This window comes from Megalobrama amblycephala, linkage group LG8 (genome assembly GCF_018812025.1).
Source record: "Megalobrama amblycephala isolate DHTTF-2021 linkage group LG8, ASM1881202v1, whole genome shotgun sequence".
Taxonomy (NCBI): domain Eukaryota; kingdom Metazoa; phylum Chordata; class Actinopteri; order Cypriniformes; family Xenocyprididae; genus Megalobrama; species Megalobrama amblycephala.
This window is the reverse complement of record NC_063051.1, coordinates 31,792,703-31,819,815: the sequence shown is the minus strand read 5'-3', so window position 1 is coordinate 31,819,815 and position 27,113 is coordinate 31,792,703. Positions and strand designations below refer to the sequence as shown.

General features: G+C 36.8%; 1 protein-coding gene across 1 annotated transcript; it reads right to left on the bottom strand.

The window, feature by feature from the left end:
- Positions 1 to 1,424: 1,424 nt before the first annotated feature.
- mylkb (myosin light chain kinase b) lies at positions 1,425 to 22,069 on the bottom strand. Its single transcript, XM_048200564.1, has 17 exons — positions 20,855 to 22,069; positions 18,108 to 18,224; positions 17,895 to 17,960; positions 14,300 to 14,341; positions 14,001 to 14,128; positions 13,197 to 13,353; positions 12,436 to 12,741; positions 11,933 to 11,977; positions 11,735 to 11,825; positions 11,436 to 11,639; positions 9,584 to 9,801; positions 9,375 to 9,498; positions 7,196 to 7,348; positions 6,791 to 6,914; positions 6,581 to 6,671; positions 5,616 to 5,750; positions 1,425 to 3,072 (listed from the first exon to the last, which is right to left on the bottom strand). Exons 1-17 carry the CDS (start codon positions 21,489 to 21,491, stop codon positions 2,825 to 2,827), a joined length of 2,886 nt encoding a protein of 961 aa, XP_048056521.1. The 5' UTR covers positions 21,492 to 22,069; the 3' UTR covers positions 1,425 to 2,824.
- Between the last annotated feature and the right edge of the window lie 5,044 nt (positions 22,070 to 27,113).

Below are 27,113 nucleotides of genomic sequence, written 5' to 3'. Positions count from 1 at the left end.
AATTATTCACCCTCATGTCATTCTACACACATAAGACCTTCGTTCATCTTCAGAACACAAATAAAGATATTTTTGATGAAATCTGATGGCTCAGTGAGGCCTGCATTGACAGCAAGATAATGAACACTTTCAGTGCCCAGAAAGCTCCTAAAGACATATTTAAAACAGTTCATGTGACTACAGTGGTTCAACCTTAATGTTATGAAGAGACGAGAATACTTTTTGTGCACCAAAAAAACAAAATAACGACTTTATTCAACAATATCTAGTGATAAGTGATTTCAAAACACTCAAATCTTTTGTTTCAAATCAGTAGTTTGGAGTGTGTATCAAACTGCCAAAATCTTGTGATTTCAGTAAACGAGGCTTTATTACATCACAAGTGTTTTGAAATTTCAATGGTTCACCACGCTGTGTAAACATGATGGTTATTCTAGACTAGTTCTAAACTAAATGTGAGTATTTACTACTCCTCCTGCATCCTGTTCTTCTGTATTCCCGAATGGCAGCACAGCTGAAAGGCTTGTTTGTTTGAACTGCGCCCTCTACTGTACAGGTGTGAACGTGCATTTCCTTCAGCCTGAGGCTTATTCATTTCACTTTTGGTGTGAAAGGGCCCTTTACGTTTGCCAAAAATATAACTTTTTTGTTGTTATAAAAACAAACAAAAACATGCCAGCCTTGTTGAGAAAAAGAAACAAAAAGTAATGTAACGCATTACTTTCCATAAAAAGTATCTACGTAACATAATTAGTTAATTAGTTTTTTAGGGAGTAGAGTTGTCAAAACTTGCTACTGAAGTTGGTACTAAAATTGTAAAAATGTGATGCTTTGTTAGCGCCGTGGTCCTTTCCCGATCCCGTCCCCCTCTCTCTCTCCCACTTCGCCTCCTGTCTAGTAACTCTCCTATCATAATAAAAGGCAAAAATGGCAAAAATAAATCTTAAAAAAAAAAGTGATGCTTTGAGCGCTGTTGAGCGGATACTTAAACACCTCTGATTGGCTTTTGTGTTCACGCGCTCAACAGATAGGTCTGTGATTGGCTTCAATGATCAACACTTAAACATGTTATAAATAGTCATCAGTGACTATTCCAAGTCGGAACTCTTTTAGGGAGTAATGCAATATTGTCATGCATTACTTAAAAGTAACAACACTGCGCATAGGCGAGTGATGCAATTTCCTGCAAAAACCATCTTGACAGGTCTAAAATAGTAGGTTTACCATAGTGAATCAGGGTAAGAAAAAACACGTTATGGAAAAAGGATCGATGATGTATTGACTTATTATTTAAATTTTGTTAATTTTGAACCAAAAAAAAGTTACATAGTGTGCTGTGCTTTGAACAGCCTGTATAGAAACTGTAGCATTGCATGTCATTAAACCATCTTTACATAATAACAACAATAAAAATGTCACAAAAGCACAGAAGGGAAACACTTTATTTATATGACCAGATAATCAGATAATCACTGCCAGTTATGCTGAATAAAATGAATAAATACAGGGCCGCTTAGATTTGTTGATTTGTGTCAAGATATAATACGCTACTTCTGATGTGATGGGAAGTTTAAGTGAAAAATCAAAAGACAAAACAGGTCTGAGTCTTAATACTATGATTAATTCATTCTCAGAGAATAGTGCAGACACTCAAAGGCAGCAGAAGCCTGTACAGGGTCATAAATATGACATGAAGCTTTGTATTGCAGGTTGCCGCACAAAATTCACCTCATTGTTCTGTCATGCAAGTGAATTAACTAAAAAAGGCAAAATGAACTCAAAGTGGAAGCAGCACAGACAGTTCTTTGTATTTCAGGAGTCTAATGCTAGTCACTTCCTTCTATCAACTACAGCAGTGTTTCTCAACCAGGGGTCCATGGATCGCTATAGTGGTCCTTATATCACTTATCTGAATATGAATTTTTGTTCCCATAAAAGAAGAAGATAATATATGTATAATATAACTGACGATATGACTAAATATAGGACAAGTCAACTAACGTAGTAGCAAATTATACTTTATTGCATTTGGTCGTCACAAAGAAATTAATGATACCAATAAGCAAATTTTATTCTGGGGTCCTTGAGGATGGTCCAAATATGACGGGGGTCCATTACTCAAAAAAGGTTGAGATTCACTGAACTACAGTTTCTAAACGATTCAGTCATTTAGAAACAATAATTCTTATAACTATTAAATAAAACACAATATAATCATTAGAAAAAATGCCAAAAATAACAAAAAAGTTAATATCTTCATACAGTGAGGTCTCCAACTGGATTTAAATTGTCTTCATATTGATATTGACAACATACTATAGATATATAATATAGAAGCGTTTTTAAAAAGCATTGTCGTGTTTTTACCACTAGATTGCACTGCAGTGCAGACTTAAAATGTAAAATGTGCAAATGTATACTGACTCATGAAAAATTACTGACATAGATGATATCAATGTGATGTGATCAGTCCGATAAAACAAGCGTTTTTTTTTTTTTTTGTTATTGTTGTTGTTATTTTTGTTGTCCCAACATGAAAGGGTTGCTATACAGGCATATGGTTGTCATATTCAGTTTTGTAGTCCCTTTTGGTAAATCAGTTGGGATAATTTTCCGGACAGAAAGGCACAAGCAGGAATGTCTTTGATCTTGGCGAACTGTTTTACTCAGAAACAGTTTTGCTTTTTCCAAGCTATTCTAGGCAGTAAGAAGAAACATAAAGATGGTGTAAAAAAAAAAAAAAAGAAGAATTGAAACTAAATGTTTAAGATATTCATAGTTCCTGTGGTATTCAGTCATTCTTCACTTCTGTTTCCATCATTATTCAGTCCTCCTCCTCTCCTTCACCGTCTCCTTCCTCCTCCTGCATGAACTCCACCAGCAGTTCAGCGGTGCAGGTTGCTTCTCCCAGGCTGTTGACGGCTTTGCAGGTGTACTTGGCATCATCATCGGGGCAAACCTCTGAGATCACCAGGCTACAGTGGCCGTCCTCTTCATAGTCGATCTGGAAGTGACGCGTCTCCTTAATAGGCTGGTCGTCCTTGTACCACACAACCTCGGGGTCTGGGTACCCTTTGAGTGCAGAAAACAAAGTAAATCAATATTAAATCATAAAAATCATGGAGCGGTGCACCATGTTGTGGTAAAAGCTGATTTGCTAATTTTCTGACTGATGATGATCATATCTCCACCCAAATCTACAAGCTTTCTCATTTTTGGTTTCTTTTGAATTTCGTCATATTAAAGGGAGAGCAGAAGGTCAAAAGAATCCTCACAATATTGATGATTACTGTATAGGAAGTGGTTAGGAAAGGGATATGTCCCCAAAAAACACTGTTACTGTCACTACCAACACATTACTGTCATGACCGAAACATGGGATGTTTTGTCAAAAAATAAAGTAAATTGAAGGATCAACTAAGATGTTATTATAGTGTTTGGATCAAACTAATGAATCCTTAACTTTGAAATCAGTATGATAAACTTTATGCCTTTTACGAAGAAAGACTGGATTCAAAATACAACAAATCTATTTAATTAAACTTGAAACATTATTAAAATTGTAATTGTTATTGTTTACCTGTGAATTCTTTTTAATAAAATAGCAAAAAATATATTTACAAGGTAGATGTCAGCAAAATCTTGATCAATGTAACCCTTCTTATTAAACAGAGAGTACCTGCAAACCATACTTGAGTACAGATACCTTACAATGGAAATGACTCCACTACAAGTTACAAGTAACAATACAACTTGAGTAAAAGTCTTACCCCTGGTTTCGCAGACAAGGATTAAGCTAGTCCCAGACTAAAATGCATGTTTGAGCTGTTTTAACTGAAAGCAACTTGTACTGACATATCTTAAAATATGTCAGTGCAATTGTTTTATCTGAAGATGCACACCAGCGATGATTTTTATAAAAGCTACTTAAATAACCTAATTGAACTGAGGCCTAATCTAAGCCCTGTCTTTGAAACCGGGCCTTAAAGTATCTGATTTTAACAGTACTTAAGTATTTTACTCGTACTGAATGTAGGTTCAAAGATGCACTAGTCCTCAACACCTGAGACATGCCAGTGAAAATGAAAAACAGTTGATTTGTAAGATTAAAAAATCATGTTTATTTTCTAAAATCAAAATAAAACTGAACACCTTAATGTTGCAATAAATCAAGGTCGACTCAATAGCCTCTTAAACATCTACAAACTCTCAAGTTTCAGTTAAGCTCAAGTGCACAAAAAGGCCATAAACCAATATCCTTCATGAAGGTCTTGTCAATATAGAGGATAAATAAAATAATGCTAACTAGCACTGGATGTGCTGGTTTCGGTCTCATCACCGGCTCTAGTCATGACCTCATCTCCTAAATCAAACACCTGCGATTCAGCATCTACCTGCTAATGCACTCACACATGCCTTGTTGACAAGTTTGGGTGAGTAAAGACAAAATGCACAAGATATTGTACCTTCAATGCCCTTAGATGGCGATATCACTTCTTTATATCAGAAACAAACTGCTGCAGAAAAATTGAGCTGCCATGAAAAATGTAATTTGTAATTGCATTACTCATCACAAATGTAGTGGAGTAAAGAGTATATTTACTTGTTCAAAAATGTAGTCAAGTAGAGAGTAACAGTTGCTAATATCTTTGATACTCAGTACAACTACAAAGTAGCCAAAAAGATACAGTAACTAAAAATACTTTACACCTCTGTTATTATTATTTATTATTGTGTTTTGGTAGTGACAAATTTGGGGAGAGGAAAAATATTCCAAAACGTTCTAAAAATACAATATGAGAATTAACGCAATTACTAGAAATGTGTACCTTGGATATTATACAATTTGCATACATAGAAAATTTGTGGAAAAACACCTTTTTTAAAGATACTTTAAACTCTGAATTTGAACCAATTCTGTATAATGACCCAACTATTTTTTCTTTTTGAGACACTAAAAGAGATTAAAATAGGTTTATACAAAATAGTGAATAAAAGGCTTTTTAAAAACCTGCTCAACCAAATGGTTGATATGCCTGTGGAATTTAAAGGAAATAGAGACTAATGATCTAATGAGACTAATGATCATAGCTGATAACATTAGCACATACATGTTTTTCTTTTTAAAAAAAATTGCTTCAGTCCCTAAGATGTTTAGACACTGGAAAGGCATTTCCTCTGCTTTAGCACATTAGGATTTACCTTTTATGGATATCTCTAAGAACCTCTTATTTCACTGGGAAGCACTCACTTACAAGATTTTTTTTAAAGAAATTAATACATTTATTAAGCAAGGATGCATAAAAGCTGTTCATTTCAGCATCAAAGAAAAATATATCAAGGTTTCCACTAAAATATTAAGAAGCACAGCTTTTTTTTTTATATTATTGATAATAATAAGAAAGGTTTCTTTAGAAGCAAATCATAACACATATTAGAATGATTTCAGAAGGATCATGTGACACTGAAGACTGTAGAAATGATGCTGAAAATTCAGTTTTGATCACAGAAATAAAATACATTTTAAAATATATTCAAACAGAAACAGTTATTTTAAATGAAAAAATTTTAACAGCGCTAAAAGTATAATAGCCTTTGAGGTCAAAGGTCATTACCTTCAATCTTGCAGTCAAAGCGGGCAGCGCTGCCTTCCACCACTTCCACATCCTGTATGACAGAGGAGAAGGTGGGAGCCTCAGGGCTGCGGTTTTCATCCTCCACACTCTCAAGGAACGATACAGGAGCCTCTTCTAAACACACACACGTTTATATTATATTTATATACAATCAATATTTTTACATATATGGCATTTAATATGCAATAGAGTGCAACAGGCAGGATCCGGAAGTAAAAACTCCATAGAGAAAACTTATAAAGCCTTTAAAGACAACCTTACTGTGAGATACGAGGTTGCTAATCGATGGTATTTACTTCTGATGAAGATCTCAGCTTGCATGATTTCAACTTGGTTTGAAAAAAATCATGCAGCAGAATATGTGGTGAAAAACTACATTACCCATGATGCTGTACAGAAATAGAGTCGAAACAAGAAAAATGCCCTGAAAGATCTTGTTATGGTGCGTTCAAGTCATGTCGAAAAGATCAACTTTCCACCTGGTAAATACGGACTTGAACGCACCATTAGCTCCGCCCACTCCCACGAAGCACCGCAATTAACATAATCGAGTCAGTCTTCCTATATGCTCTCAAAATACTTAAATAATTGAATATATATTTTGCAATAAACTCAACATTTTTAAATGAGTAGTTTTATATTTCTCCATTGTTTTTAATTCGATTATGCTGTTTGCAATGCTTCATGGGATTGTAGTTCTTTCCCTCACTAAAGACCTTAAGTGTAAAGACTTGTACCTTTTTTTTTGCTTCAAATCAAAGTTTGTAATGTTATGATTCACCTCGTAGCTTGGTTCATGGCTTAAAACGCTTTAACAAAGACTTCTTTGAAATCCCTATGGGAGAAATTAATGGAAAAAATACTTCCGAAACCAAAGCCACTGAAAAAGCACTTTTGCAATCTATATACTGTAACAATGTGAAAATTGTCTGCTGAGCCAATACCGTCAGTCGGAGAGCTTTTCTTTGGTCCGATCCCTCCTAACATTCCCATAGAGCTGAACCTGGAGATTGCTCGCACTGCGTTCCCTGTTTTCTGCACAGACACTCACAAACATGAAGTCTAAACTCTGCTACTTCCACCAAGAAAACAGTTTCCTTTAAATCTCATTCTTTGTTAAACGAATAAATCAAAATAAAACGCAGTGCTCTCACCTGCCAGCGGCGTCTCAGGATGTACTTCTTCATCCTCTCTTTGGACAGCTGTTTAGCCTCCATATTTCTGGTGTCCTGTTTGAGCCAGGAGTGCTCAAAACACTGAGCGCAGGTCAGCCTGGCCCTACAGCGTGGCATTTATAGGGTCACAGAATCCAGATCAAATGCTCAAAATGTGCTTCTCAACATTCAGCATGCACTAATACATTTAAGTGATAATCAACTTGGTCAATTACACTCATCATTTACAATAATGTAGATTTAACTGGGTTCTTTGTTAAGGGTCTGTGCCAAGAGCTCAAGATGAACATCTACAGAGTGCTCTAAAAGGGTCATTTGATTAACTTGGAACAATGTTGGTATTTCCATAAAAGTGATCTTTCTTCTGTTCAGCTTTCATCTTACCTCATGTCCTTTTTTAGGAGACTGCTGATGAAGTCTTTGGCCTGATCTGAAATCTCATCGAATGCCTCATCCTCAAAATCCCAGGTGGCTGAGGTGACATTGGCGAGGGTTTCATTGTCATTGTCTCCCATGAATGGTGAAAGACCACTGACACTGAGGGTAAACAAGAGAAAGGGTGTCAGGCAATGATCTTTGATTCTGTTACCGCATAAGGACTTAAAGCATTTCTTAAGGCCTGGTCCTAAAACATATAACGATTAAAAACTATATTATTCTGGGGTCTGTAAGTTTTTTTTTTTTTTTAAGAAATTAATATGTTTATTAACAAGAATGCATTAAATTGATCAAAAGTGACAGTGAAGACTTCTATGAAGAAATCTATTTAAAATAAATGCTTTTTAGCTTCCTATTCATCATAGAACTCTGAAATAAATGTGCCACAAAAATATGAAGTAGCACTGTTTTTAACAATGATAAAAATAAGAAATGTTACAAGCACTAAATTAGACTGCATTAGACTGATTCTGAAGGATCATGTGACACTGAAGTTTGTGTGCACATAATATGTGTGACCCTGGACCACAAAACCAGTCATAAGTCACATGGGTATATTTGTAGCAATAGCCAACAATACATTGTATGGGTCAAAAATTATCAATTTTTCTTTTATGCCAAAAATCATTAGGATATTAAGTAAAGATCACGTTCCATGAAGATATTTTGTAAATTTCCTACCGTAAATATATCAAAAATCTATTATTGTGAGTGGATATGCATTGCTAAGGACTTCATTTGGACAATTTTAAAGGCGATTTTCTCAATATTTAGATTTCTATGCACCCTCAGATTCCAGATTTTCAAATAGTTGTATCTTGGCCAAAATACATACATCAATGGAAAGCTTACTTTATTCAGCTTTTAGATGATGTATAAATCTTAATTTAAAAAAATTTGACCCTTATGACTGGTTTTGTGGTCCAGGGTCAGATATATGTGTATGTACTGTATTATTATGTCTTTATGTGTGTGTGTGTGTGTGTGTGTGTGTGTGTGTGTGTGTGTGTGTGTGTAAAAAATGCTGTTTCAGAACAATGTTGATTCTACCCAATTTTGGTCAAATATGGACAACGCCATAATTTTTTTTTTTTTTTTTAAATTTAAACCAATGGTTGGGTTTGTCCATATTTGACCCAAATTTGGGTTGAAACAACACCAGCATTTTTTAGAGTATACACACACACACACACACACACACACACACACACACACACACACACACACACACACACACACACACACTCATTATATAAATACAATAAAACACAAACTTATGTTAGATGTGATTAATCGATTAGACATATATTCAAATAAATTCGAAAAGTTCTTTTAAATTGTAATAATATTTCACAATATTATTGTTTTGAGTATTTTTGATCAGATAAAGGCAGCCTTGGTATGCATAAGAGACTTATTTTAAAAACATAAAAAATCATACCAAGACCAAATTTTTGAACAGATATATATTCTTTTTTATTGACTATGGTGTAACATAGTCAATAAAGTGTGCATTTTGTAAAAAGAAATGCCAAACGTCTTATAGTTTTACAGTCAATAATATAGTGATATAGTTTATAAGCAATATTTATAGATATAGAGGCAATATTTCATGGCTGTGGATAACTTATTTTCACTTTATCGACAGTATTGAAAACAGTATATAAAATATATTTTATAGGTTTCTCATGTATTTAAAAAAAAAAATACATTTTTAATCAAATTACTGCAAATTAGACACACCCAATGCCCTCATGAATCAGGACGATTATTGCAGTTCATAGCAAAAAAAAAAAAACAGATGTTTAGGAAACTATTGAAGTGTTTTTTTTATTGCTATTTAGTGTTTTGGAAAAAAATAATAATTCAAAAACTGTCTTTTACTACAGGGGGCCATTAACCCCGTTGTAACCTGCAGATAAAAGTAACTGACACAAGTCAGTTTAAATATTTATATTCTGCCTCCAAGGTATCAAAATTGTGTTTATATGATAAATTGAAAAAGCAAGCTTGGAAAGCGAGTTGTCCAAAAACTAATAACGGCCTTAAAAGGAAATGTTTCCAGTCCTCAGCATTGATTACTTTGTCTTTACGTGTTAGCGACGGTTAGAGATTGGTCACTCACAGAATGTAACAGATGACGCCAATACTCCACATGTCTGTTGGGTAGCTGATAGCCTCATAGTTGATCACCTCCGGAGCTACAAACTCAGGAGTTCCAAAAAGAACCTTCAGAGATCCAGAATCCTCTGAAATCAACAACAACAACATCACAACTGTGCCAAACAAAAACAGACTCTGTGCTTGTTTTTGAAGTTGTTTACTCTTGTTTACCTAGCCTTCGAGCAAGTCCAAAGTCAATAAGTTTGATCTTGCTTCCCGTCTTGTTGATGCACATGATATTCTCAGGTTTGAGATCCAGGTGGACAATGCCCTGCTTGTGGATAAACTGGACTCCATCTATGATCTGCAGCATGTACTTAATCACCTCTCGCTCAGTCAGCTCGAAATCCTCATCAACGATTCGCTCAAACAACTCACCTCCAGAGATCCTGCAGCCAATGAGGGACCACAATGACATCATCATTAAGAGATGCTAACCGATCACTGTCAGACTGCAATCTCACTGCATTAGAACTGTTTATGCACATTCCATTTAACAAACATATGAACAGTGTCTGTGCCTGCGGTGCTAAACAGTTCTCTTACAGTCAGGGAGATTTAAATCTGGGAAATTTTCCATCATGGCTGCCAAGCTAAGAAAGAGAGCATCCATGCTCTGTCCTCCCCACCTCACTGTTTCTCCATCTCACTATATAAGGACATATGACACGCACTTCTCCAATCACAGGGTGCTGGATTTTACATTCCACCTTCGCCATAAAAAGCTAAACTGGTGGAATGATTTAAAGGTGTTGAAAAAACAACTACCAAACATCACAGCCTGTTTAAAGACACCAGGGAACACAAAATGCTGGGTTAAAAACATCCCAAGTTGGGTTGAAAATGGACAAACCCAGTGATTGGGTTGTTTTAACCCAGCAACTGGGTTAAATGTTTGCCCAACCTGCTGGGTAGTTTTATTTAACTCAACTATTGTTTAAAAATAACTATATTGCTGACTTAAAAGTACCAAAAATAGGTTGGAAATGAAAAATCAGACACATAATTAATAGAGGTAACACTAATAATCAAATTAAGCAATTGAATACATGTTTATTGTTTAATTATTATTCATTAAACTTATTAATAAAGGTTATTTTCAACACACTTTGGGTTATTTTTAAACAATAGTTGAGTTAAATAGAACTACCCAGCAGGTTGGGCAAACTTTTAACCCATTCACTGGGTTAAAACAACCCAATCGCTGGGTTTGTCCATTTTCAACCCAACTTGGGTTGTTTTTAACCCAGAGTGTAACATAACACAGGTTGACTGAATAAAAACTTGTTCCATGTTGGGACGTTCATTACATTAGGTCCCTTTGGTGAAAAAATGATGGGTTATAAACAACCCAAGCTGGGCTGAAAATGGACAAACCCAGTAACTGGGTTGTTTTAACCCAGGGTTAAATGTTTGCCCAACCTGCTGGGTAGTTTTATTTAACTCTTTTAAATAAACTCAATTTTTAATTACTGTATTGCTTGCTTGAAATGAGCCCAAAATATTTTGGAAATGAACATTTATTAATATGTTTAATAAATTAACAATTTTTAATAAATTTAATGAACAATAATTAAACATTTATTAAATTGATTATTATTGTTGCCTCTAATAATTATGTGTCTGATTTTTAATTTCGAACCTATTTTGGGTTATTTTAAGCCAGCCATATAGTCATTTTTAAACAATAGTTGGGTTAAATAAAACTACCCAACACGTTGGGCAAACATTTAACCCAACCACTGGGTTTGTCCATTTTCAACCCAACTTGGGTTGTTTTTAACCCAACAATTTTTTAGAGTGTACCCTGCTGAAACATCAAGAATAAACCAGCATGAATTCCATGTTTATGCTGGTATAATGCTGGCAGTGTGCTGGTCTAACTGGTGGACCAACAAACCAGCAACCAGCATCCCAAGCTGATCCCAGCATGCAAAACCTATTCTTGTGATCAGCAATGCTGGATCTTTCAGCAGGGAAGCCTTTGCATGCTTGGATGATATATGATAGTTTAGGGACTCACATCTCCAGGACCATGACCATGTCAGACCTTCCCTCAAAGGCATCCACACACTGCACCAGCTTGGGGTGATGGAGGCTATTCATGATGTCAATCTCCTGCCTCACGTTCTCCTTTTCCTTTTGTGAGAATGCCTTGATGAACTTCCCTGCCCATACCTTCTTGGTGGACTTCTCCAATAATTTGAAGACTTGACCAAATTTACCCCTTGTAGAGACAATAGAAAGGCCATGAGAATTGGAAAAGAGAATAAAAATCTGGTACAGTAAATCTAAAAGGGCTACAATAGACGCATCTCTTACGTTCCTAAGCGGTCCTCTATATCATAGAAGTCCTTAACGCTACAGTCTTTCTTAATGGCCACATCTCTGTATTCTGGTTCTTTCTCCTCATCTGTGAAATGAACAGGATATGTTTCAGACTGACCATGTGGGAGTCATGTTAGTAAACTTTGGATTCAGGAGGGGTGGATCGGTGGGCTAATTGCTTGAACTTCATACCATCGTCAGACACAGTGGCTCCAACTTCCTCCTCTTCCTTTTTCACTGGAAGAGATTGGGAAAGTTTTAAAAGATTAGTTTTTTAAGTAGTGCATTAGATCATCATATTTATACTTTAGGGTATTCAAACTGAATATCTTTTTCCCCAACTAAACCTGGGCAAAAGTTGAACATTTAGTCTTTTGAAAAATTTAAACAATAACATTTTACATCTATATTATTTAAATAAGCCTATATACATTTATTTGCTTCCATTGAGTTTTGCACATGTGGAGTTTACGGTCGAGTGCTGTTGCCATTAAAGCAAGAGAAATTTTGAAATTCATGTACATTTCTCAACTTTTCATTCAAATTGTTATGATGATAATATAATTTGTCATAAAAATGTTTGTATTAAATCAGAAAAGAATGCAAAATGAAGGCATTTTCACTAGTGGATTCAGATATTTGGAGCTTTCTCGATCAATAGTAACAGAACGTATCTCACGGATGTTCATTCTCACCTGTTATCTCCTCCACTCCCACTTTAATGGGCTCAGATTCTGCACTGGGCTCTCCAACTCCATACACATTAACAGCTCGGACACGGAACTTATACTGACGGTCGCCGAGAAGGTTCTGGACGTGGTACGAGGTGCTGTTACAGGAGGTCAGGTCATTCCATGTGTTGTCCATCGAGTTCCAGATCTCCAGGTTGTATGACTGGACGATGCTGCCCCCATCGTAAGTAGGGCCGTACCAAGAGAGGGTGAGTGAGGACTTGCGGATGTCGGAAGCAGCAGGGATGCCGGCTGGGGGATCTGGCTTATCTGGGACGCAGATTTACATGGGAAAGGTCAGCAATAGTTAGATAGCTATGCATAGAAAGGTAGGGAGACTACTAGTAAATGTGCTTTATGTCAATATGCTCATAATTTCTTACTGCTCCATAATTGCACAGTACTTTATATATATATGTAACCCCTCAGGCCCTGCTTGCCCAGCTCTGTGCGGGCCTCAAACCCGGGTCTCCGGCATGGGAGGCAACAAGCACGCAGTCTCTAGCTCACTGCTCCATAACTGGAGACAGCCACAAATGAATATTTTTAGATTTTTTTTTAGAGGAATTCTATAAAGAAATAAGTGACCAAACCCAAAATAACACACATACACACACACACACACACACACACACACATATAAATATGTGTTTACAGTCTATCATAATCCCATCTGCCTCCTCCTCTCATTATGTGTCACTTCCTGTCTTTGTTTATTCCCATACCTACGATGGTGAGATTGAGTGAGGCCTGCTTGGTGCCAAATTTATTCTGCAGTTCTAGAGTGTAGCAGCCACAGTGATCCTGGTCACTCGCTGTGATTGTCAGCTGACTGCTGTTCTCTGTGGTCTCTATGGAAATACCTCCACTTCCTGGCTGGATCTAAACAGGAGAAGAGTATATAATGCATCATAGTATGTACTATGGGAAATGCCTTCATTTTCTTATTAATTTCACCACATTTTAAAATTGATTTTTTTTTTAACCATTTTTATATCAAACTGATGTACCAAAAATGCAACTAAATTAAAAGTCATGTAATGTATTTACTTAAATGAATAAACCATTCAATATATACATCTGATATACTACTATTAATAAAATTAATATTTAAAAGTGAATATTTACAACTAAATTTAATATTTTTAAAGTTTATTTGAATATCAACCTACAGTATTTTATCAATTCATCAATTCAATTCAGTTACAATGACTGTAAACCAATACCGACCCCCATAAAAAAATGGTATCGGGATCTGTATCGGCCGATCAAGATGACAAGAAATCAGTGATCAGTTTTGGCTGTAAAAATCCTGATCAGATCATTGTGTTGTGTTTTTTAAATGTATATTTACAATAAGTATTTGTGCTGTCATTTTTAGCTAAAAGAGATGCACATGTGGGAAATGTATTTATTTTGTTTTGTAGGGTTTAGGGTACCGTCAAAAAATCACTCTATGGAGACAAAATGTTTGGGAACCACTGATCTGTCATCTTATAAACTCTCTGTCCTCCTCCAACTCTTCCTACCGGCTTTTTAAATTTGAGCCAGGTGCAAGTTATTGGTGCCGACCCTCCAAAGTTGCCCAACAGCTCCACCTTTTCTCCTGCCCTGATCTTCTGATCTCCAGAGAACTGCAGAAACTGAGGTGGAGAACCTGCATGGCATCATAGGAGAGCAGAAGTTCACATTCAGCACTCTCATGATAAATTACTCTGTATTTTCTCTCTTTGTCTGAATTTTGCAAGACACTGGAAAGTGTTTTTGTACATGGCCTTGAAATATTCCTAGTATGATTATGTAAGGGTTAGTGGGAAGATAATCTTACCCTGTTTGGCGGGAGCTGGTTTCTTCTTTATTCTGGCTTCATCTGCAAAAGATATAGAGCATGTATTGATGTAAATTAGAAAAACAGGATCTACTGTAAATCTTTAGAGAGACTTATTTACATAATTAATTAATTAAAAGGAAATTTCACCCAAAAATGAAAATTCTGTCATCATTTACTCATCCTCGATCGTGTCGTTCTAAACCTGACTGTTCTGAAGAATGTTGGTACCCAAACAGTTTTGGTTGCCATTGACTTCCATGATTAAAAAAATGCAGACATTTCTCCAAATATTTTTTTTTTTTCCACAGAAAAAAAAAAGTCAAACAGGATTGGAACAACATGAATGATGAGAGAATTTTCATTTTTGGGTGAACTGTTAGACCAACAACACAAAAAATACAGACTCCACAGAATGTTTTTTTTTTTTTTTCCTTTGGTTGGTCATTTTCAGACCTCTTCTGTCTTCTGTATTTATGCTTGTAGTAAAGGGGAGGTACTACAAGCATAAATACAGAAGACAGAAGAGGTCTGAAAATGACCAACCAAAGGAAAAAAAAAAAAAACATTCTGTGGAGTCTGTATTTTTTGTGTTGTTGGTCTAATACAAATATGTGCATATTAATTAAAACTGGCATATTTGAAAAACATTTAAATGAGTGAAGTCACAATACTTGTTTTTATGTGTATTTTAAAGGGATAGTTCACCCAAAAATGAAAATTACCCCATGATTTACTCACTCTCCAGCCATCCTAGTGTATATGACTATCTTCTTTCAGACAAATACAATCGGAGTTGTATTAAATAATGAGATTTTGAATCCCAAAAAAAGTGCATCCATCCATCATAAAAGATATCCACGTGGCTCCGGAGGTTAATAACGGCTTCTGAAGCAAAGCGATGCGTTTGTGTAAGAAAAATATCCATATTTAAAACTTTATTAACCATAATAACTAATATAATAATTTAATAACCACAATAATGGCCGAACGCATCGATTTACGGTGAAAGAGTGACCTCTGACCTGACGCATGACGCAATGACGAACGCGGAAGCGCAGAGGATAGAGCAAAACAAAACACCGGTCACGAATTAGAAGTCTAAAACGAGAACTTTTAAAGAGAAATGTTAGAGGATTTTGATATTAGAGAAGAGGAGCTTGAGTTTGCCCTATTTGTTTGAACAGCGAGAGACGTCAAAGCTGCGTACAGCCGTCTACCGGAAGGTAGTTATTTTAGTTTTAAATATATTTTTCTTAAACGCATCACTTCAGAAGGCCTTTATTAACCCCCTGGAGTCGTGTGGATATCTTTTATGATGGATGGATGGATGCACTGTTTTGGCTTCAAAATCTCATCCTCTATTCACTGCCATTATAAAGCTTGGAAGATCCAGAACATTATTTAATATAACTCCAATTGTGTTCATCTGAAAGAAGAAAGTCATATACACCTAGGATGGGGTAATTTTCATTTTTGGGTGAACTATCCCTTTAATACCTCAAAGTTTGATTGCACGAAAATGCAATTTTCTATCGCTCTCCTTAAAATGGCTAAATAACATACTCTATATTCAGTACTGTCAAACAATCCTCTAATCAACCATATCATTGCACCACGTAAAAGGAAATTGAAATGGAAAATATCTAGTCAATATTCATCCGTGGGCGCATCTGAGAACTGACAGGAGTTCTAAGGAAACTGCCGCTCCTGATCAGCATCCAGGGAAAGAGTGTCTGTGTGGACACTGTGTCTTGCTGGAATTCCCCTTATATGGGCATGCTAAATATAGGGTCTCCAAGATCCAGGAAGCAGTGTCTCTCTCCCTCCACTATTTATTTAAGGTTTGATCGCCGTCAAGAAACAATGCAACATGTAAACCCCACTAATACTCCAGCACAGTCCAAACACAGAGAGCGGGAGAGGGGGAGAACAGGGGTAAGGAAGACAGAGAGGACACTCAGATCTTTATGTGTTTCAGCTCACAGAAGTCTACCATTTTAGGCCTTCTCTTCTGTCTCCAACTGATTCGTTCCTATCGTTCATTTCCTCTCTTATGCTTGGACACACCTGAGTTTTTTCCACAAGCACTGTGGGAATACAATGTACTCTCAGCCGCCTGTCCTGGTATTTGCCTGTTACATGCTTTTTGTGCCCTAAATTGTACATCACTTTGACACTGTTTGTTAAGAACATAACTGCGATGTAAACGTGAGCTACTTAACTGTCTTAAAGGCTGCTATGCTTATGAAATACTAGAAGAACAAATGCAGCAGTACAGCCGGTTGCCTAATGTTCCAAAACACTGTCGGCTGACTTTATTTTTTACTCCACCATAATCACATGGATTAAAACTCAGGATCTCGTGTGACAGTTGTGTTAAAAACTACTTACTGTACAGGCAAACTGTTTGAGCACCTCAGATACCATGGGACGGAAATCCTCCGTGGATAGAGTGCGCGTGATGACCATTGTCCTGTCTATGGGGTCATCTTCTCAAATGACAAATATTTTTGAAAGTGGACTAAATGTTTACTAAATGAGTAGAGGAATGTACTAAATGCTTCTACAGATTTTCCAGAGGATTAAGGGCAACAAAAAGAGATAATGAACTTTCATGGTGAATTATTGTGGTTTCTGGAAAGTTACTGAAATATTCACTACATGTGGTGAGCCTCAGGAGGGGCAAAACAAACACAAGGCCTATTTACAGTGGAAATGTTTGTTGCAAACAAGATTTTGAATAAAATAATGGATTCATATGCAACTATTTAGCCCATGCATGAATATTCATCCATTTTTTCTTCTATGTTATATGGACATAAACAAATGTGCATAAACTTAAACACACAGTACAGAAGTTTATTCCTTTAAAGGGATAGTTCACCCAAAAATGAAAATTCTGTCATCCTTTACTCACTCTCATGTCGTTCCAAACCTGTATGACTTTATTTCTTCTGTGGAACATGAAAAAAGATATTTTGATGAATGTTGGTAACTAAACAGTTTCAGTTCCCACTGACATTACATGGACAAAAAATACAATGGAAATCAATGGGAACCAAAACAGTTTGGCTACCAATAACATTTGTCAAAATGTCCTCTTTTATGTTCTGCAAAAGAAAGAAATGCGTGCAGGTTTGGAACAACATGTGGGTAAATTACGAATTTTTATTCCCCCCACCAAGGTGCTTTCTTAAATGAAAAGTTCAGCCAAAAATGAAAATGTTGTCATTGTTTACTCACCCTCATATTGAAATATGTATGACAAGAGGAGTTATTTATAACTGAATGTCCAAGCTGCACCTTTTTATACACTGAATGTAATCATGAAGACCTGGAATATAGTCCAGGAGAAGCATGGACTACTTTTATGTATATATTTTGGAGCTTGTCAATCGCCGGTCCCCATCCACTTTAATAATTAGGAAGAGGACAGCATGAACATTCTTTAAAGCATCTCCTTTTATGTTCCACAAATGGAAAACTTTCATAAGATTTTGAAAAGGATGAGCAACTTTTCATGTTTGGGTGCACTATCCCTTTAAAAATAAACTAGTAACAGATCAAGTAAACAGCAGGTGTCCTTACTCACTTTCTGTAGTGGGAGTTGCAGAAGAGCTCTTCCTGTTCTTCTTATCTGCTGATGGATCTGAAGGATCTAGAGGAATGCAATACAAATGATATATGATTTGTTTAAAATAAACCCTAATTATCAATTTTGGGAGGAATTTGTTATTGTTGCACCCTCACTCAGTACTATGTTTGGATGTTGGATGAAGAGAAGTCTAGGAGACGAGACACTTACCATCTACAGTTACCATGCAGGAACACTCTGCTTTACCATGTGCATTCTCTGCTCTACACGTGTAGCGTCCTTCATCCTCTGGTAGAGCCTTGTCAATTGTAAGTGAACACTTTTCATCTGATGTAAAAACAAGAGGAAGAATTGAATGACAAATGTGTATCATCCTTATAAACACGTAGCTACTAAAAGTTTTTTATTTTAGCTCGGCTGTTTTCTATATTATTCAGAAGCTTCAAATTCTAAAGTTGTTCTGCATAAATAATATAAGATTTTGATTAAGATTCCAGTAGCACAAAATTATTCATTTTGAATACATCACCACAAATGTCTGATAAAAATGTAAGAAGATCAGAGGTCTGGTCTTCTTAACTGATATGTTCTATAAAGTTAATAATATTTTGGGTAAATAATTTAGACATTCTACTAATGCAACTACATGTCAACTAACTATCATTACTAGAGTATTAGTAGACCGTCTGTTTAATATCTGCTAACACTTTAATTTGATGCTCCCCCAACAGACACATTCTACTGACTATAAGTAACTTTGCAACTACATGTCAACTTATTTTACGGTCTATTACATCTATTAACCCATCCCTAATCCATTAACCACCCTTAAACCTACCCATACCACCAAACCTGTCCCTAACCTTATCCGCATCCCATCTCAATAGCAGCAAAAGTGTTTTGCAATACAACATGAACACAATAACTACATTATACTTATTTTTTGATGTAAGTACATAGTAGTTAAAAACACCTAATATAAAGTGTGACCTATTCTACTAATCTGGGTAGCATTTCCCAAAAGCATTGTAAGCCTAAATTGATCGTAGCTCTATTGGTGGCAATGGAGTTATGATCAACTTATGACGCTTTTGGGAAACGCTGCCCAGAACCCTAACACCTAACTCTGACCTAACAGTCTACTAATACTCCAATGAGAGTTAACTGACATGTAGTTGCAAAATTACTTATAGTTAGTAAAGTGTCTAAAGTGCACCAACAAAATAAAGTGTAACCATATTTTGTGTTCCCTGAAAACATCTTTAATAATGTTCTTATCTTTTTTCTTCAAGATTTTTAGACAACTTGTCTAAAAATCAACAACTTATCTAACAATTGACAACTTGTCTTAAATCGCCAAAGGTAAGATGTTTAATCAATTTATTGAATTGTTATTGTCAAATAAAAGTTTGTCACTGAGAAAAAATAGAAGATGTTCTTAAGAAATATCAGAAATCTTTTTAAGAATTGCATTTGGTAACATTCTTGCAAACTTGAGAAGATTTTAAATCTGGCCCCTGCTTTATAAACACAAAATCCTCCAGAACAACACTATGTAATGCATTGGGGGACACCCATCACATCCCTGTTTGATTTAGACTTGAAGGGAATCCTCTATTGCTATTCCAGAACTTTCTAATTGTGACCCAGATGATCATTCTGTCTCATGTCAGTGAAATGGGATAGGGAGACCTTAAACCCTCAGATCGAATAACCTAATGTGAATGAGTTCAAAGAGCCAAGATAACACTCACTGAGTGCTGCAGTTGGCCATGAATCAGCCTCAGATTTAAGATCATGCCTCTCAGTATGTGATTTACAACACAGCTCAAAACACTAAAGTAGGGAATTTAGAAAGAGAGGGTTTAAGCTTGTCCACATAATTAACTACACTCTTAAAAATAAAGCATTGATGGTTCTTTAACATCCATTACAGAAAATATTCTTTATAGTGGAAAGACGTTCTTTAGTTCATTCAAATGTTCTTTACACAAAGAAAAAAGTTAACTGAAAGGTTCTTTGGGGAACCAAAATTTGTTCTTCTATGGTATCGCTGTGAAAACTGCCTTTTGGAGCCTTTGGGCCCTATTTTAACGATCTTAGCACATGGTCTGAAGCGCAAGTGCACTTTGGGCGTGTCCGAATCCTCTTTTGCTAGTTTAAAGATGGAAAAAATCAGCGGTCCAAAAGGGTTGTACCTAGTCTCTTAATGAGTTATGGGTGTGTTTTGGGCGTAACGTGCAATAAACCAATCAGAGCCTCATCTCTCATTTCCTTTAAAAGCCAAATGCGCCATGGCGGATTCGCTATTTACATGGCGGAATTTGCAAGCGGAAAGACTGTAGGCTTCTCCAGAGAGGAAAATGTTTGTGTGCTGCTGCCTGTGTGTGTAATAAGCAGAAAGTGTGCACGTTGTGCACCCGCCTATAGCTGCATATTACTAACACGCTCTTTAAATAACAAAAATGGGTGTGCTGGTCTGAAAACGAGGTGTGTTCAGGTGCATTGTTGGCGTGTTGCTATTTTGAGGAACTGAAAACGACTGCGCGATTGACTTTAGAGCAGGTTTTTGTTGGTCAATGCCGCAGTCGTTTTCAGTTGCCTCAAAATAGCAACACGCCAACAATGCACCTGAACACACCTCGTTTTCAGACCAGCACACCCGTGGGTGAACAGATGGATGCAAATGCATTTGCTATTTAAACAACGTGGCACTGGACATGAAAATGATAACTGCGTCGAGCTGAAACTAGCAAAAAAACACTTCGCGACTAGCATCGCATTGTGCCGGTTGTATAATCGGGTCCTTTGTCTTTATGAGGAACTCTACCACATTACATTGGACTTGTCTGTCACATTTAAATTTATATTAATCAAGACATAAAGAACTGTTGAGAAAATACAAGATCAATAGTATTTTTGCATTGCAATTTTAAAATATATATCAACTTTTATACCTTCCTGTGATAAGATAATGAACTTGGATGGCTTCACAATTTTCCCATCGAGTATCCAGGTGATGACAGCTTTGGGGTCAGAGGTCACCCGACACTCTAACCTCAGCTTCTCTCCATCCACCACAGTGATGTCACCGAGAGGCTGTGTGAAAGCAGGCGCCTTTCCAGCATCCTTCTCTCCTCCATTCACAACTTTTGCCTTTTTATCATTTGTTATTTGTCCATCATTTGTCTTCTTCTTGGGACTTGCTTTCTCCTTGTTCTCAGGTGTCCCTTCATCAGCGCTGCTGCCTTTTTTCTCCGCTGTTGTGTTTTCCTTTACGTTAACCTTTTTTTCAATTGCGCCACCATTTACGCCATTGACATCGCTTTGCTTTTCCTTCTGGGGTGTCTTGGGTGCTGGTTTTGATGAATTCTGCTCATTTTCCTCTGGTTCGGCTGCTTGCTTCTTGTTCAGGACGGCCCTGAAGTCTGACGGTGCGCTGCTTGGGGGTGGTGTGGCAGCAGGTGCTTTGGGTGAGCCGTCTTTCTTGTTGAGCAACGATCTGAAGTCAACCTTTGTTGGGGTGCTCGTCTTGATCTCAGTCCCCGGCTTAGGCCCCGACCGGGGCTTTAGAGCTGCCCTAAAGTCTGTCATCTGTCTTCCTTTGCTAGCCTTTCGAAAATAAAACCAGATATAAGAAAGCTCCTTTCGTCAATCCCTCTCGGCTCCTTTGGTAGGGGTTCCTTGCGGTTCCAGAAGGTATCCAGCTGTATGAACGTTCCTTCAGTGACTCTGTGGAGGTCCTGCTCTGTCTGTGGCTTCCAGTCACTGTGCAACACTCTGTTCTCTCCACTCTTGGGACAACCCCTCTGGATCAGAATGAAAGAGGGAGGAGAGAAGGACAGAGGGAAGGAGAGAGATATGTGAGGGTGGGGAGTGGAATCGGATTGTTGAAGAGCTTAAACTCCATTCTATAATAGGTTAATTGAAGACAGGAACACATTTCATATCTGTGTGGCATCAAAAGGGGGGAGCGCCATTGCCTTATTAGGGAAACACTTCCAGTGCATGGGCATCAACACAGCAGAACAGAGCTAGGAGGTAAACAGATGGCAAGATAGCATCAGAATCTGATCCATTATGTTAAGCACAAAAACACAGATAAAAATCTTCAGTCTTTCATCATTGCCTGATTTGGAATTGCATTCATTAAACAGCAAAAAACTCTGAGAAAAAGGATGTTTTCTCATCCATGTTCCTTTGGTGCTGGGACAGAAACCAGAAAAGAAGTGTTCTGGTTATTACGTGGGTGTTTCTTTGGTGTTTCTTCTAACTTTATGACCTCTCTATAAATGAAAGCCTCTCATAGGGCCATTTTGAAGATGCATTTCACCAATCAGAGTTGAGTTGCATGTCTCTAACAGTTTATATTAAAATGTTACATGGGCAGCCTTATATGGCTATAAACCTCAATGTTACTCTTCAACTCGTTGTGCGTGTGTGTGGAAGATGGACACAACATGGGAATGTCTCCTAGATAAAATAGCTTCCTGTGCTGTTTTGCTTCAGCACAAGGGGAATTGGTGAGTGAACTTTCCATTGCTGCTGGATTGAAACAGTCAAACTCACATCTTTAAATTGGTCTCACTTATTTTCTGTGGGAGACTGGGAGTCCAATCCTCAGCGGTAATAGAAGTCTCAGAGATAGCCATAAAGATGAGATTGGATGTGTTGTCTTGAGTCATGATGGATGATCTGACCAGGTGTAACTGCTGACATCTGATGAAATGTCCTCCGTTAGATGTCCACCATGTTCAAATAGGAAATTTAAAAACATTTTGTTTAGGCAAAAAGCTGAAAAACACATTACTATTGTGTGGGTTTTAAACTCTGGTCAGCAAAATCCAGACTCTATTGTTAAAAAGAAAACAATGGTTTAAGCATACGTCATGAAAAGACCCTCACTTCTGCCTCTTTCTAGGAGGATATCTTTGGCTCTCCCGCAGGAACATTATCCAGACTTATTAGGAACAAACAAAAAGAGTGAGCATCTCATTTTTAACTGCCACCCATTTAGGCGTTATCATATTCATAGCTTTGCTCTTCTGTAAACATCTCTCGTGGCTTGGAATCTTTTTTACACTTCTAATGAAGTGCATATCATAGAGAAGACAAATATAGTATGTAACTGTTTTTAAAGTCCAAAAAAAGCCAACTATCAAAAATAAAGAAAGAGATCTGTAACTTTACTAACATGAACATCACTTCTATTAATCTTTAAAATAATGCCTAGTTTATTCAGAAGTGCTAATCAACATCTCACACATACTTTTCCAGTATTTATTTGCACAGGCCACAAACTGGTAAACTGTGACTGTAAGCAGTGTTTATTGTAATCAGTTTTTCAAAAAAACTTACAAAAATTCAATAATTATTTATCCAAGTGCAAGCAAAAGGTCATTGCTCTTTCCTCTACATGACTTCATTTAATTTGTTTATCGAGACCTAACAGGACTAAAGATGATGCCTGAAGTGAATAAATTCTCAAATTTTCAGACGACTTTGAAGGTCATGACAAAAAATCTGTTAGATCTTTCAGTGCATGTTCTGATTTCATGGCAGGAATAACTGAATGAGAGAATATGATGGTAGGAATGTTCCAGAATGAAGAACAGGTATAAGGCTGGTCGATGCTGTTTACCTTTTAAATATGATAGGAGCAGTTCTTGGTATTTTAAGGCATCCATGTTACAGTACTTAAATTATACATTTAAGTACTGAGTAATAATAATGAACTACATGTGCTTACTATAGGGTTAGGATTAAGGTTTTAGTGTTAGTTGCATGTAATTATTCATGACATATAACAAGGACACTAAAATAAAGTGTACCCAGTTCTTATATCAAAGTACAAGTAGGCCTATGTATGTTCTTCAAAGTCTTCATGAAATCAAAATTGAAGTTTTTTGGCTTTTAGTAAGAATGTTAGTCTTACTCTCATCTATAAGCTAGTGTGCTCCAAAAGAATTCGCATTTATAAGATATAAGCATTCAAAACTTAAAGTCTCTCACTCCCGCCAATATGGATCAATGGTTTTGATGACATCACTTTGCACTTGAGCTTCTCATCAGATCTTCTGTCCAATCAAATGCTCTCTAGAAAACTAAAGTGTCCCGCCCCCTCTATTATAAATAGACGCTGAAGCTGCGCTGAAATTGGTCACTTGTTCACACATTTACTATTTTCTACATGGTGAATGGCACATAGTGCACTATAAAGGGGATAGGGAATGATTCAGACAGTGTAAATATGCTTTCCATTAAGGCGAATGAAGTCTGGTTTCACATTAGTGTCATGCAAACCACCAGAGACACGATAGCACAGAGCGGATCATATGTGCAATTCGGCACAGACCAGAAAACGTATCGGACCAATTTGAATTCTGCACAGAATGCTGTATTTTAAAGCGATATGGAGGAGATTAGGAGGAGAAACGGTTGGAGAATAGAATGAAACTGCTGCTTTGCCAAGCTGTGATATAAAACTAAGTGCTATTGACTAATTGAAAAAAAGGGGAGGAGCTGTTCAATATGTCCCGCCCTGTCTTCCTGTTTCAGTGGAATTTACGTAAACACATTTAATGCTGCATAATTCTTTGCATAATTGAATAATTCTTATTGCTTGCAGAATTTAATGTATATTTAATAAAGTTTAATATATATTTGAATTGACCCTTCGCGGGAGTTTGATTGACAAGTGATCTAACCAATCATAACACCGAATCCGCCATTTTGTCCGACAAAGCAGTCAGGAGTTAGAAGCAGGTTACTTATGATATTAAACAAAGTCCCAGCATTTAAATTGTGTAATTTTTTAAGAAATTTGAACAATAAAACCGTTTTGTGGCTCTTTAATGTGTCGTGACAGATCGCTGTAGTGCCTCAGCTCAAGCGGCTCGTGAACCGATCATCTCTTCCTACTAGTTCATTTATAGCATCAAATAAACATGAATGTACATCAGAAGGTATGTTGTTTCAGTCGCGGAAAGACGTCAGTATACACCATTTTTCAAGTTCAAGTCCACCGAGGTTAATCTTCTAACTCCTGACTGCTTTGTCGGACAAAATGGCTGATATGCCATGCGTTATGACTGGTTAGATCGCTTGTCAATCAAACTCCTGGTGAAGGGTCAATTGAACAAACCCTTAATCGTGACAAGAATCTCAGTCAAAGTTTCAGTTAGAGCCTCAAGACTAGTGCTTACATGTAAACATACTGTAAAACTGGATGACCACATACAATACTAATAGCAATAAACAAGCCAAAACTGGATTACACAAGTCATAAATTTCTTATACCATTAATAAACACATTTTCTCTTCTCCTCCTTGCATTTGAGTTATGACAATACTCATAACACATTCCGAAACAGTGGGTGTGACAGAATAGAGGGGGCATCCCTTAATATCCAGAGTGGTGTGAGAGGAACACTACTACATGCTTTGTGTCTGAGAATGGAGAGGCTCTCATTTGGGGCAGACAAGCAAGGGGACACTGTATACAGAACAGCTTGTGTGGTCTTCTTCTTTTGAGACCAGAACCTTATATGTCCATGAAGACTTGGACCTCCAGATCAATCAGCACCTCTCATACCAGACATGAATAAGGGCTTCTGCATAGTTCTTTTCATAGAATGTTGTAATGTATATATTGTTTCAGACTGGTCAAGCTTGCATTTCACTTTGAATGATGGTTATTAATATTCATGTTACATGTCACATCATAACTTGCTATTGTATAAGATACTGCAGCTGTAGTGTACTGACAATGACATTTGAACCTAAACATTTTTGATTTTTTGTTTAATTTTAGCTTTAAAAATGTATGTTTTGTATCATGATTGATAGATCAGGCTTTTATGGCCCATATGTTAATATGGAGCTCACACTTGAGAAGGGAAATAACCTCATTTTTATTCAGAGGCCCAAAACTGAGCAAAAATATACAATTTTCATATGCATACTCTGTCCCGCTAGCACTCATCCACACTCACTCAGCTCATCAGCACCTGGTTTAGACTTGCATTTAAACTTCACACTTGCTCTCAGTCAACGGCTGGCCTTATTGTAGGATTCACGGACTCACCTTTCGCTCTGATGCGAAGGAAAATAACTTACCTGTGTGCTTACCTGTTTATCCACGATCTGCTTTCGATGTTCAAGAAAAGTGATTTTCTTGGGAGAAGTATATTCTTAGTTTACTTGTTATTGGACGATCTGTGCTGGATTTAGAAGTTAAATGCATATGAACTCTGAGTTTGCTCACTCTCTTGAAATATATACCATGCATCTTCGTTAATGGATATTTCCAGGCAGAACTCCTTTTTTTATTTGCATGCCTTGGATTTGATCGTTGAATTTTTTGAGTATTTTGGATTTTTTGAAAAACCTACTTTTGCAAACTAGTCCTAAGTGTTTTGGCCCGATCTGAACCAAACCAGTGCAGCAGGATTCTCTGGAGTCTGATTGTCAATAATTATCAAAAAGTTGAAATTTCAATTCATGGTCTCTAAGGTATGCCAGAATGTTTTAAGTGGGTGGAGCCACTTTTACTAAAATGGCTATAACTCATGAACAGAATGAGATATTTTCACCAAACTTGGCACACATATGTAAGAGCTCATTTTGTGGTTGCATGAAAAAGGATGTGGCGACTGGCCACTTGGTGGCGCTATAACATTGAAACAAACTTAAAAATGGCTATAACTACACAACCCAAAGTCTGATGGACTTGAAAATTGGCATGCAGTGTCTTTGTTCAAGGTGCCAAAACTGCCTTTGTGGACATTTGCTTATCTTGACAAATGCAGCCAGTGGTGGCCAATGAAGTTTGAGCAGATATCAGACAAGTTTAATGGAGGCCGATCGGCCCATTCTAAGCAGCTTTGCCTCTAAGACCGCAGCTGTCCATCGAATCATTTGTTAAATATCGGAGATTATTTCAAAACCCACCTTTGGCAAACTAGTCCTAGGTTTTTGGCTCAACCTTGATAACTATTAAAAAGTTTTAAAAACCATATACAGTATTTCCTATATGGTAAATTAGCTGTAAATGGTCTTTTCCATCCATAATCGAGATGATTACAGGCTTACTAATTAAAAAAATTATACCTCTTTTACACACGTCCTTAAAGGGCTTGAACCCCGACACTTGCTGCTCGCAGCTATATTTATGAATTATTCTTTTAATGATTTTTTTTTTTTTTATTATGTATA

Excerpts from the sequence above, each read along its gene's own strand:
- mylkb (XM_048200564.1), bottom strand. The coding sequence starts at position 21,491 with ATGACAGACTTTAGGGCAGCTCTAAAGCCCCGGTCGGGGCCTAAGCCG. Across the intron at positions 11,826-11,932 it reads AGCCACTGTGTCTGACGATG|ATGAGGAGAAAGAACCAGAA; the intron begins GTATGAAGTTCA and ends TTCATTTCACAG. Across the intron at positions 6,915-7,195 it reads CTCCTAAAAAAGGACATGAG|GGCCAGGCTGACCTGCGCTC; the intron begins GTAAGATGAAAG and ends GCCACGCTGTAG.